This window comes from Marmota flaviventris, chromosome 14 (assembly GCF_047511675.1).
Source record: "Marmota flaviventris isolate mMarFla1 chromosome 14, mMarFla1.hap1, whole genome shotgun sequence".
Lineage (NCBI taxonomy): Eukaryota > Metazoa > Chordata > Mammalia > Rodentia > Sciuridae > Marmota > Marmota flaviventris.
The window spans coordinates 45178617-45192839 of NC_092511.1; the positions used below are offsets into that span (position 1 = coordinate 45178617).

Consider the following 14223-nt stretch of genomic DNA (forward strand, 5'->3'; position numbering starts at 1 on the left):
CAAACTAACTGCAACATATTCTGAATTTGCAAGTCATAACTGATCAGAAATCTATTATTTTTCAAAATTTAAGATTACAGTTATGTGTCACGAGCTGTGGGCTGTGTGTGGACATAGTAAATAGCCTTGTGAGGGGATAAGTCTGGCTGTGGGAACTCCCTGGGGCACTCCCCACAGGGATACACCACCTGATGCAGGTGAATTTCCCCCTCAAGTTCTGCCTAACAGCCCATAGAGCACCTGAGATGGGTATGACCTGCCAAGATGTCAATCAACCTGCTGACTGCAAGACATCACAAAGCAAGACTCTGCCCTTGAAACCTTACCCCTGCCTTTGATGTACCTACCCCCTTAAATAAACCCTGGAGCCATTTTGTCTTCCTCTAGTTCAAGCACCCATGTGGACTAGATCTACCAGGGGCTTGGTTTTGTAAATATATTTCTGAGTGTTTGTGTTTTATTATTTGTTAATTATCTGAGATATTAAGATTTAGGGTGGCTATCTCTGGCCAAAAGAACCCCCCAATGAGACGCTGTTTTCCTCACTAAAATTATGATTTTTCTCACAATAGTTTATTAACACTATTTCACAAACAATTCACATAGAACCCCAGAATTATTACTTACATCATCACTCTGCTGGGCTTCTTGCATTACAAATTCTCGAACCATAGATGGACTAAACTCTACTAGATAAGAAAATATATCTGTAGCAGCTGATCTGACTTGCAAATCATCCATGCCCTAATAAAAGGAAAGCTAGGTTATTTAGAGACTGTTAACAACATTTATTCTTGCATTTACCTTTCCCCAACTAAACCCATGTATTACCTCTAAAGTTGAATTAAAGTCATTGAACTGCAATCAAAATATACAATTTCTCCATCATTTTCTTTCTTTTTATAAATATTACAATTCTGGGGCAGCTCTCTGATTAGTTGTTGCTGTTTTTTACCATCACAAAGAAATATTCACAGATTTTAAATATAAGAATCAGCATAAGATTATAAAGCAAGGCTTTAAAAATGCTACCAAAGCTGGGAGTGGTGACGCACACCTGTAATCCCAGTAGTCAGGAGGCTGAGGCAGGAGGATTCAGAGTTCAGAGCCAGCCTCAGCAAAAGTGAGGTGCTAAGCAACTCAGTGAAATCCTGTCTCTAAATTAAATACAAAATAGGGCTAGGGATGTGGCTCACTGGCTGAGTACCCCTGGGTTCAATCCCAGGGACCCCCCCCCCCAAAATAAAGCTACCAAAAATTCAGAAAGGGGATTTATTAAAAATATATTAAAAAATTTGAATATGCTTCCATCAAAGCCTTCCAGAATTCTGTCTTTTGTTCTAGACGTAACAGGATTACTCTTCAGCAACTGACTCCATCTTCCTTGACTTGCCTAATAGATAATGCGTTTGAAAACACTTCTTGGGCACTTTTATCCCTTTCCCATAACTTAGTTTTCCAAGGCAGTGACTGTGGAAACAGTCCCTGCAGTTCTTGAAGTGTGGTTCAGGGAATCCTATTGAGGGGTCTAATTCTCTTTTTTTCAGGAAGTGTACAGATTAAAACTATTTTCATAGTATTAAGTAACAGATATTTTCTTTTTCATTCTCAATCACAAATACAGTGGGATTTTCCAGAGGCTACATGATGTGATAGATCTAACAACAAGTTAAACATAGTAGTAGCTATGAGAATCTAGTTATATACTATGAAGACATTAAAAGGATCAGCAAAACAAAACAAACAAAAAATGGGCAAATGATGCCATGCTCTTCACTAAATTATTTTTGATTTGGGAAAATTTTAAGTTTATGTTAATATAAAATGGATTATTTATCAAATCAAAATGAATAAAATTTTCTCATTTTAGTCAGGCACAGTAGGGCTCACATATAATCCCAGATATCTGGGAGGCAGAGGCAGGAGAACCACATTTGATACCGCCCTGGGCAACTTAACAAGACCCTGCCTCAAAATAAAAAATAAAAAGGGCTGGGGATATAGCTTAGTTGTAGAGCACTTGCCTGGTATATACAAAGCCCTGGATTCAATACCTATACCACCAAAAAAGAAGTCTCATGTTAATTTTTCATTCAGTAAATGCCAATGGATAACTAAATTTTGAGAACCATGCCCTGAACCCATATTGTAATACTAGACTCCTGGGTCCAGTCTGCCCTCATTCCATTCACTGGTCTAAAAAAAAGATATTAAAGAAAAAAAAAAAAGAAAAAAAGAAAAAAAAATATTTTATTGGCTTCTATGAAACATACTTGTATGTTATAGAAAATATAATGATCTTTCAAAAACATGAGATATTTTTCTTCACTCAGAGATGTATCATATGCAAATTATAACACTGGTATTATAAATTAAGTAAAAATCTGAGAGCTGACATCATTGTTGCGGTAATCATTTTCAGGGGAATAAAACTAAATTAAAGAATTCAATATGTCTTACCAAACTCTCTTGAGGTGTCAAAAAATAAAGAATATAATATATTGTACTACAATAAATTCTTTCCCATCCATAATATAAGTCAATTTCAAATTCACAATTCCAAAAGCATGAAAAGAAACCATATAATTACCATTACAATTTCAAGAGCAGGAAGAATTCCCAATTTTGCCAAAGTTTTGAAAAATGCATCCCTGTTTTGAGGTTGTAATGTTTGAGAAAATGCACAAAATTCCTTGAAAAAATTAACCTGTAATGTTAAAAATTATAGTGAGAAGATGATAAACATAAAAATAAACTTGGGCACACTATAATGTGATCTGCCACAGAATGAAATTCACCCTTCTGAAGGATCTTGTCTTTTCATAGTATCCTGGCTTCCCAAAACCTACATTAAAAGAGATACTAAAAACTAGCACCCCCATTAAAAGTATTATTTCTCAAACACTATTCTTTCTAAACACATTATAGTACAAGAGTGCTAAATAAGCCATTTGAATAGAGACCATCCTATAATAAACTATAGCTGAGTTCCCAATGAGCCCTCAAAAACATGATATAATTTTACAAGTAGAAAGGACATCAGAGGGGCTGGGGATGTGGCTCAAGTGGTAGCGCGCTGGCCTGGCATGCGTGCGGCCCGAGTTCGATCCTCAGCACCACATACAAAGATGTTGTGTCCGCAGAAAACTAAAAAATAAATATTAAAAAAAAAAAATTCTCTCTCTCAAAAAAAAAAAAAAAGAAAGGACATCAGAGATTCTGTTTTAAAACATTGATTTTACAAATGAGAAACCTAAGTAGGCTTCTAATAAATATAACTACAAAGATGACTTATAGCTTTAAGTCATCAATTTTTCATGATTTCCTAAAAATGCTGGAATCTGATTATATTTGAAAAAGGGGCAAACATCTGGTAATCAGCAGTCACTATTCTTTTTTCCCAAACATGTTTTATATCTAAAAATAAAGTTTGTAAATACATTAGAAGATGAAAAATATTTCCAAAAAGACAAACCATGATTCCCTTATTCAAGAAGCATCCTTATACCTCTTGTTTAAAAAAGCAAAGAATCTCCTATGTAAATATCTGTAAAAACAAAAATGTGTGTGGGTTTATAGTTCTGACATAAGACACTTATCTGATTTTGGGATTTATGAGACACTCAAATTCCCTTACTGGGGGAAAAACACATTGGAACATCTCAAGTTTTCTAAAACAATACAAACAAATTTTAGAAACTTTGAATGATCATTATATAGTTCAACCTAAATATATATCTTTCATTCCATACTTATTGTTAAAAAAAAAAAAAAAAACTCTTAACAAATTCAAGATAAAAGCTATGCATGCCAAAAGGGAAAGTCCTCTTGAAGAATGTAAACTTCAAGAACAGCTTACCAATTCACGCCTTTTATCATCATCTGTAGCCTCATCTGTTAATTGTGCAAAAACTTCAGACAAAAACTTCTCATCTTCCTGCATGAAAACAATTACTATGAAATATTAACAGAAGTATGTTATGTTCAATTATGATTTACACAAACTATAATAAAAATTGATGAGAAGTAAATAGCATTTTCATTCCTGAAACCTAAAATTTCAGAATATATTTATAATTTTCCATAAACTGAGTATATCATTCACTTCTAGTTATACATTCAATAATATATTAATTTAGCTAGAAATCTCACTTATAAAGGACTTTTTTTTTGTACCAAGGATTGAACCCAGGGGTATTTAACCACTGAGCCACATCCCTAGCCCTTGTATATGTATTTTATTTAGAGACAGTGTCTTGCTAAGTTTCTTAGACCCTTGGTAAGTTGTTGAGGCTGATTATGAATTCGTGAGTCTCCTGCTTAAGTCTCTGGAATTGCTGGGATTCAGGCATTACCACTGTGCCTGACTGTAAAGAAATCTAAACAAAAAGATATGTCTAAAAGGTGTGGCAGCAACTCACTTTGATACTTTTTCCAGTACCCTTTCAGGGCCTACTTACTCTTTATTTTATGTAAACACAATTCATAAAGTCAGCATACACAGCAATACATGGGTGCACCCATATGTATAGCAGCAAGTCACAATAGTCAAATTATGGAATCAGCCTAGATGTTCATCAAACAGATAAATGGATAAAGAAAATGTGATATGTGGATGCTAGAGAATAAAAAAGAAAAAGAAATAAGGGGAAGGGGGAATCTCATGAAAACAGAAAGGAGACCAGTAGAATACAAGAAAGAGACCAGGTGGAGGGAAGAAGGGAGGAGGGAAAATATTTCTGGGTAATGAAACTGATCAAATAAGGTTATGTACATGTATGACTATGTTGAGAAAACAACAATTCAGCCACAGTGGGGTATGTGGGGTATGCCTATAATCCCAGTTATTCAGGAGGATGAAGCAGGAGGATCTCAAGTTCAAGGCCACCCTTAGCAATTTAATAAGACCCTGTGTCAAAATAACAAAAGAATAAAAAGGAATAAGTGGTAAAGTACTCCTGGGTTCAATCCCCAGTATCCCACCCACCAAAAGCAGGTAAAATTAAAAAGTCATTTAAAACATAAGAACTCATAACAGTCTACAGATAACTGGAGCAGAGTCTTACATGTTGTTGTGGTCTCCAAGAATATAATTATATGAAAAACCACTACAGTAACTTCATTTTGATGACTCTGAAGTATTAAGACAGGTAAATATTAATTTCCCTAGATACTGCTTAAAAGGAAAAACAAAACATATAGTAGAGTATTTTTTTAAATTTAAATGTGTATAAAGTTCAGAGGTTTATAATTAAAACGTTACTTGTGGTTGTATTTTGGTGATGGATTGTGTTTTTTATTTTTGCTTCACTATATTTTCTAAAATAAGCAGAACACGAAATTATAAAGAAAAAAAAATGTTGTCAAGATTGAAATTCACCTAGGTGCTGTGGTGCACACCTGTAATCCCAGTTATTTGGGAAGCTGAGGCAGGAGGACAGCAAGTTTGAGGCCAGTCTCAGCAGTTTAATGAGACCCTAGCTCAAAATAAGAAAAAAAAAAAAAGACCAGGAATATGGCTCAGTGGTAAAGTGCCCCTTGTTCAGTCCCCAGTATTGCCAAAAAAGAGGAAAAAAAAAAAAGAAATTTGCTTTGGGAAATTTATTATCAAAAACTGCTAAAAGAATATAACTGAAATTGCTGCATTTAAGCTTTAGTTTTATTTTCAGAATTCCTTCTCAAATAGTTTCCATTAGTTTTAATTAAATAGCATGTTTTACAAATGTTTGTAGCAATAATATATGTAGAGCTGACAGTAAAATCAAAAAATACATAAGGATGTACTTCATCACTTAAATCCTTTCTTGAAATACACTGGCTTTCATCAATGAAAATCACTGGGAGACTGGGGATGCATATAGTCCAGTGGTAGAGTTTTTGCCTTGCATGTGTGAGGTTCTGAGTTCAATCCCCAGCACCAGGTGGGGGAAATCACTAGATACAATCCTAGAAAGTATAATATGCTCACCCACTAACCATCAATGAGTGCTATTTAAAGACAAAACTCCTTCATTTGCCTAACTCAAACCATGTTTCCTTCCTTACTGACTTCACTGATTCCTTATGTACTGTGGCCTGCATCATCCATCTTCTGAGGGGACTCAAATGTGTATGCAATCTATCATTTATTCCTCAATCATTTTTTCCCCAAATAATTCTGGTCTCAAAATTTCTTTTGGGGGATGGGGGGAATACATTAGCAGGGAACTACATCCCCAGTCCTTTTAATTTTTTCTTTCCATAAAGGTTCTCACCAAGTTGCCTAAGGTCTCCCTAAATTGCTAAGGCTCACTTCAAACTTGTGATCCTCCTGCCTAAGCCTCTCAAGTCCTGGTATTACAGGTGTGCACCACTGAGCCTGGCTGGTCTCAATATTTTTATTTTAATAAATAAGTACATATTTACCTCCATTCGCACCTTTTATAAATTCTTATCTTCCTATATCTCTCCCAATTAAATCTTCATCCTTTCCTGTCTGAAGATTAACTCTGTCAGAATATTTTCATAGGAAAAAAGTTCCAACTTCTTGATAAATGCAATTTGCCAATTAAATTCTTCTTATATGACTCAGTACTTGTGAGCTGACAGCTGGAACTACATAAAATATTATACATAGAAGCAATCTCAAGTGTTATAATTCATTGGAAGAATGCTTTCTGATTCCTAGTATATTTTCTATGGACTTCAGCATTATTATTACTGATAATATTTTTTAAGATGCACAAATAAACTGTTCCAATGTAAATTAAGAAAGTAAATTAAGACAGCTTAAAAGTCCATTACATAGTTGGAATGCTTTTTTCTGAACTTGCTTCTCAAACTAATTAAACTAATCTCTTTAGATCTTTCAGTTTTTCTTTTCTACTTGGTTTTAAAAACTTTTATTTAAAAAAACACAATTGTGTAGGATAAATTGTATGTGGCTGTTTTTCCAGGTAACACAACAAAACCTTGTGGGAGGCCAGGTGTGGTGGTGAATACCTGTAACTACAGCTGTCAGGACGTTGAGACTGGAGGCATACAGGCCAGTCTAAGCAACTCAGCCAGTATCTTCTTTCAAAATGAAAAAATAAAGAGGGCTGGGAGTATAGCTCAGTGGTAATGGGCCCTGGGTTCAATTCCAGTATAGTAAAAACAAAACAACAATAACAAATCCAACAAAAAATCAAAATAACACAAAACAAAACAAAATACCTTGTGGGAAAAAGGGGTTACTAGAAGCTGGTGTGGTGGTGGATGCCTGTGGTTCGGGAGGCTAAGACAGGAGAATCCTGAGTTCCAAGCCAGCCTCAGCAAAATTGAGACACCAATCAACTCAGTGAGACCCTGTCTCTAGGGATATGGCTCAGTGGTTGAGTTCAATCCCAGGTATTTAAAAAAAAAAACAAAACTATTTCTAAAAGTCTAAATCAAACTTCTTTGCAATCATGAAAAAACAGACAAAATGAAAGAGAACCTGTTCATCATTTTTAGAATCACATAAATAAATTTAAATTTAGATCAAGCTTTGTGTCATTATTCAAAGATTGCCTAGTTCCATGAGTGGACTTATCTGAGGCTAGCTAGTAAATTCAGAATTCAGGTCTCCCAAATAATAAGACAAAATAAAGTCACACCTAGCAAATAAACTTTGGATAGGTTTCTAAGTTCAAACTTAAGAATGGAACCAAAGCAAAACTCAAGCTAGAAAGGACCAAATCTAGTAAGATAATATACTATGTTCAGTCTTATACCTGAATCAAAAAAAAGTCTTAAACACAAAAGAATCACATCATAGCAAAAGAGCTTTTTTCTTTTAAAGTTATTTCTAGATTTTATGTATTTAATTAGTAACTGAAATCATTGCTATAACCTTATTAACTACAGAATATGTGGGGGGAAAAAAAAGAACTAAACCACTAATACTGCTGGGTTTGTGGTATGCTCAACTTTTTCCTATGGAATAGTGAAAATATTATATATTCAAACATGTTAAGGAAGCAAACAACTGACAACAGTTGGCTTTAGATCAACTTTATCATTTCCAGTAAGGGGAGAAATTAAAACTTATTGTTGTGAGAAGGATGTCATTCTGTAGTTATTTGTGAGGAAATAACTTCATTTTATTGGCTTTTAGGGATTTAATTTATAAAATACTTTTTGAGCACAGCAGGGTGGTCCACACTTGTAATACCAGATACTGAGAAGGCTAAGGCAGGGGAATAACAAATTCAAGGCCAGAAAAACTTGCAATTTATTAATTCGACCTTAAAATATTACTTTCCTTCTCATACATCTTTTTAAGTAGAATTCAGCATTACTGCTAGCACACGAGCCATAATTGATTTGTAAATATTAGATAAAAAACCCAAGCTCCTATGTATTATAAAAGAAAATTATGTGCATGTTTAACCTTCTTCACACTCATTATAGGAGAATAATGAGAAATTTCAGTTTGAACAACTTAAATAGCTTGTAAAAGAATCATCTGGAATATATTCTACACTAAAAATAAAGTTACAGTAACAGAAAGATAAATATTGGTTGGAAGTGTCATAGAATAAAGTCAAACAGGTAGTTAGTTCATAGTACTTGGGCATTTCAGAAAATGAATCTCACGAACCAGAAATGAGTAAGACTTTTTTTTTTTTTAATTCTTTCAAATTCTAATTTATTTATTTATTTATTTTGGTACTGGGGATTGAATACCAGAAACATTCAATCAATGAGCCACACCCCCAGCCCTATTTTCTATTTCATTTAGAGACAGTGTCTCACTGAGTTGCTAAGCACCTTGCCATTGCTGAGTCTGGCTTTGAATTCGTGGTTCTCTGGCCTTAGCCTACTGAGCCACTGGGATTACAGATGTGTGCCACCGTGCCAGGCCATATTTATCTTCATTTTTGTAGTACTGAACTTCATTTTGGGGACTGAACACAGGAGTGTCCTGCCACTGAGCTACACTCCCAAAACTTTTCATGAGAAAGGAACTCACTAGATTTCTGAGGCCAATCTCAAACTTGTGATCTTCCTGCTTTTGTCTCCTGAGTACCTGGGACTACTTGTATGTGCCATGGTACCTGGCAAAACTTTCCTTTTTTTAAAGTTACAGTTGATTTATATTATAAATTTCATAAACCTGTTATAAAATATAAGAAAGATGACAAATATGTATCACAAATATTTATAGATTAGTTTGCACAAATTTTTTAAAGTATAAAAGAGCATTTGATGATTCATTGTTAAGGGTTTGGAAACCCTTCTGAAATCAAAACCAGTTAACTGGAAAGCTAATTTTAAGATCCTGACAATAGGTTCTTTACATCAACTATAGATAGTGACTCCCATCTCCTGAGTCTGTAATCATTTTGTCTATAAGAAAAACAACATCCTGAATTGTATAGTATGGTTTACAAAACAAAACAGGTTTTATATATTATAAAAAGAACCTGATGTGTAAGTTTAAACTCCCTCACACTTACTGCAGGAGAGTAACAAAAAACTCATTATTTGTAACAATGATTTAGAGACAGATATCCTATACAAAATATAAAGTAACAATATAAAGGTGAATATTGGATGGAAATATCATAAAAATAAAGTCACATAGCTAAGTACAAAGTCAGAGATTCTCAATGATTTGATCTCAGGATCCCTTTAAACTCTAAAAATTATGGAGAGCCCCAAAGAGTTTTATTATGTGGGCTACATTTATTGATATTTACCACAATTGAAATAACAAAGGAGGCCTTTGAAAGTATTAATTTTTAATAAGCCATTATGTGTTCAAGTAATTATATATATATTTTTTTAAATTTTTAGTTGTAAATGGACATAATACCTTTATTTTATTCATTTATGCGGTACTGAGGATGAAATTCAGTGACCAACACATGCGAGGCAAGTGCTCTACCACTGAGCTACAACCCCAATCCCTCAAGTAAATATTTTAAGTAAGAAACAACTATATGATTCTATATTTTTAAAGTTTAGAAAGGAGAATGGCTCTTTCACATTTTTTTTTGCAAATCTCTTTAATGTCTGGCTTAAAAGACAACTAGATTCTTCTCTGCATTCAATCTGTTGTGAAACACTGATTTGGCTTTAGTTTATGAAAAAATAACACAGACATGAAGCTGAAAAAGGGAAAGCCTCATGAACTCCTTTGAAAGGGTTTCAGGGACCTCCAGAGTTCACAGACCACATCTGGAGAACCACTACACTAAGTATATAACAGCTGCTCAATAAACTTAGTGACTGTTAAGGAAATAACAATGATAATTATGTAGGAAATTGGATATACGCTAATATCACAGTGTAAAAATCTTCAAATGCATGATTACTATATAATGAGGATGTAAAGGAGTAACATGATAAACTCTTATTTACAACTGAAGAACAAAGAATAAAATCAACTTTGCAAAGTCAATAACCTAAGTATCATTTCCTAAAAATTACTATTTTTCAATGTTGGTTGCACATTTAAGTTATCTGGGACATTTTCAGTACAAATACTCATACAGACCCCAATAATAATTGTGTTTTTCAAAATGAAATAAAATATGTTAAAAAAAATAGTTGCATAAGGCGAGGGATGCTGCTTCAGTGGTAGAGTGTTTGCCTAGCATGTGCAAGGTGTGGTGGGACATGCCTTTAATCCTAACCTTTGGGAGGCTGAAGCAGAGGGATTGCAACTTCAAAGCCAGGCTAGGCAACTAACTTAGAAGATCTTTTCTCAAAATAAAAATAATAAAAAAGACTGGTGATGCAGCTCAGTGTAAAGTGCCCCTGGGTTCAATCCCCAGTACTATAAAAACAGGATTATTCATAACATAACTCCATTTTAAAAATACAAAAAACTTAAAACAGCTGCATCAGAGAATACTTACAAATACAATTTGTGTTAAAAAAACTTTTCTCCTTCACAAAACAAGATAAAGTCAAATTTTCTATGCTTGATAGAACATTTAAAGGAAACAAAGTAGTATTTTTGAATACCAGCTTGACATACGAAGGAACTACATATCTGAAAACAAAATCGTGAAGAATTACTTTACTTACCTGCAACATGCTGACTATCTCAACTTTGTTGAAGAAAATAAAAGATGTGAGAGTAGAAAGAAAATTCTCTTCAAAAACCGATGGTGTAGGCAAAATGATGTCCTGAATATACTGTACCCTGTAAGTCTGATGTATTTTTTGCCTTAGTTCAGAGTCTGTAATTGGTATAACTTCTTTAAACTTTGCAGTTTTGGTCAAGAATTCTCTATGTCTTTTTGGCTGAGCCAAAGCAGGGTCATATTCAAGGCATCCCACAACATCCATGATACACTCATCAGAAAACATCACTTCAAAAAGAGTTGCCTTATTTAGGAATAAGATTCCTCTAATAATTTCATACAAATGATGTAAGCCTTCAGTGTTTTCTAGGTTCTCACAAGCTTGAAATAGCTGCAGTAGTTTTTTAATATAGCCTTCATTTTCCAAGGCCAGAGCCAGCTTTTCCCTACGGATAGGTGAGGAGAGAACTGAGGTAACCAAGTCAGCAATCTCTTCAAGTTTGTTGAGTTCACACGTGGGCAGGTCAATTAGATGACTGGTTTCAGGCATTTCTTCAAATCGTTCTTCTTCTGATTCATCAATGAGGTCCTGTGTGACTTCTACTGATGGGTCCTTACCTTGAACCTAAAATATAGAAGTAGAGCTGGTTATCTTAAAATTTAAAAGAATTCCAACATTTTGGAAATCAACACGCTGACCAGTGAATTTAAGTAGTAATGCCTTGCACAGAATCAATACTAGTAGTCATTGTTAATTAAGAGAAGTGTTGGACCAAGTTTAGAGTTACCTGAGTCTCAAGTAACTGACCACAGATAATTTCACCTATTAATTTTCCACCCTATATTTCCAGGATAGCCTGAATATTTCAGCTGATATTATATAACTGTATAGTCATTTAATCTTCACTATATCCAGTAATTTTCCATTTTAAAGAAGGCAAACTCTTCTATTTCACCTCTCCCCACCCAGCCACTAAGTGTGATATTTAGCAACCCATCAGTGTCACACTGGCTGGGATGAGGATACTACTAAGTTTAAACCAAACTAAAACCTCATTCCTTATAATAAGTGAGAAAAAAAGATTTCTCCAAATGCCTTTGAAAAATATTTTGCTTTTGCTACAAACCAAAAGAAATAAAGTCTAATTTTAAAAAACGATATTCAGCCAGGCGCAGTTTAACACACCTATAATCCCAGCAACTCAGGAGGCTGAGGAAGAAGGATCAGAAATTCGAGGTCAGCTTCAGCCACTTAGTGAGACCCTGTCTCAAAGTGAAACCTAGTAAGTGCTGGGGATGTAACTCAGTGGTAAAACATCCCTGGGTTCAATTGCCAGCGTCATCAAAAATGAATAAAATAAAATAAAAACAATATTCATTTAACATCTGTGATAACGCCTCCAACTTTTAATCTATATCAAAATTAGAAAACAATGAATAGCAAACTATTATGATTCAGATTGTCAACTCAGGTTAAGCAAGGCTAAAACAAATTTTCTATAATAAAGTACTCTATTCAACAACAAAAAATAACTCTTCATAAAATTTTTTCTAATTAACACAAGAATGCAACTATCATCTTCTCCCCTTCAAAACATCCTAAGTAGAAATGGTTCTACAAATTTCTGTATCCACCAAAGCAACACATGAAAAAAAGATCTAAGAGTTTAGAGAAATGTAGATACACAGATGCACATAAGTTCTTTTTCTACAGAGATGAATAATTTTACTTTTGATTTTTCAACAGTGTGGCTGCGTTTGGGGAAACGGACACATAAGTAGCAAGATCATAGAGCAATTCACATAAAATGCAAAGATAATTCAGAATTTCCTTCAGTTCTTGCAGTTTAGCAAGACCTTGTCTCAAAAAAAGAAAAAAGTTGGGGGAGAAGAGTGGTGGTGTAGATAGATGGCAGAGCACCGTTGGGTTTAATCATCAGTGTGGTACAGGAAGTCAGTGCTCTCATGTCACCTTTCCTTCCCACTTTACAATATTTTAGAAAAATTAAAATGTGTTCTCTATCAGTCTGGCCCCTGAGTGGCTGTCAGAAGCAAAGTATCTTTCCTTCTAATCCTGGCCTACACTGGTCAAATAGGGAGATGCAAACCCAATCCAGAACCAAAAAGTAAAACATAATTTATAGGAACAATAACTAAATGTATAATCAGCAACATACACAAATCTTTCAAGTAATCTATACAATAATTAACCCTATAGGACTATCAGAGTGGCCAAAGCTAACATTCCTTCAAATGTTGGAAAATTTTGCATAAAAATCAATGACAAAGAGGAGAAATAGTAACTGAGGGCAAAGGAATTAATAAATGGGTAATGCAACAAAAGAAATCCAATGTTAATAATTGTGTCTCAAGAAAGGTTCAGAGCAAGATGATAGGATCTCCTAGCTCAATTACAACAGATGCCTAGAATGGTGAAATCTTATGTCTTCCAAGATCATCTCTGCTCTTAGAACCTGATATAGGTGAATGGAAGCCTGTAAACTCTGATGAATGACATCTCTGACATTTTATCATATAATATTATGATGAACTGGACTGTTAATGACTAACGTCTAGTATATGCTATTATCTATTAATTCTTACTTTTCAGGTTATATCTACTACCATACTATGATATGCATAACACTGGTATGGTTGATTAAACTACTTTTATGTATGTACATAAATCTTATAACAACAATATTGATTATTTATTAAGTCAATTGACAAATGGGAGTTAAGCTTCCTGAGGATATGATGCCAACAGAAAATGACTAGCCTGAGGAAGAACTGGATTTTATTAACTACTGGCTAAGCTCTATGCTAAACAGTTCTGTACAAATTTATCAAAATGTATAAATTACAGTAGATCAAGAAGGGAAATGAATAATCATATTAGTAAACAAATATAAAAAGTATGTTGTGGCTTTATAAAACAGATGAGCCGTTTCTTCATATCTATCTCTACCTTATACTGTTACTATGTATACTATCTATACCTTATACTCTTTCAAATGACAGGCACATTCACACTCATATTGCTCTGTCATATAAATGATTATATTAGATGTAGATCCTTAGACAGTCATGATCATTTTGATGGGAAAAAAACCTTGGCAAAGGGATTGACTTTTTCCAAAGAAAGGTTTGGATCTTGCTCAGCTTCCGAGAGATAATCTTTCTG

The 14223-nt window shown here is 34.1% G+C and overlaps 1 protein-coding gene across 2 annotated transcripts in view; it reads right to left on the reverse strand.

Moving 5' to 3' along the window:
- The window catches only part of Ppp4r3b (protein phosphatase 4 regulatory subunit 3B), a 63185-nt gene that overhangs the window by 34141 nt on the left and 14821 nt on the right, over positions 1–14223 (reverse strand). For both annotated transcript variants that reach the window (XM_027934309.2, XM_027934308.2), the window contains exons 4-7: positions 11041–11664; positions 3860–3937; positions 2591–2707; positions 628–744 (exon numbers count right to left, since the gene is read on the reverse strand). In XM_027934309.2, coding sequence (XP_027790110.2) covers positions 628–744; positions 2591–2707; positions 3860–3937; positions 11041–11664 — 936 coding nt within the window. The remainder of the gene's footprint in view (positions 1–627; positions 745–2590; positions 2708–3859; positions 3938–11040; positions 11665–14223) is intronic.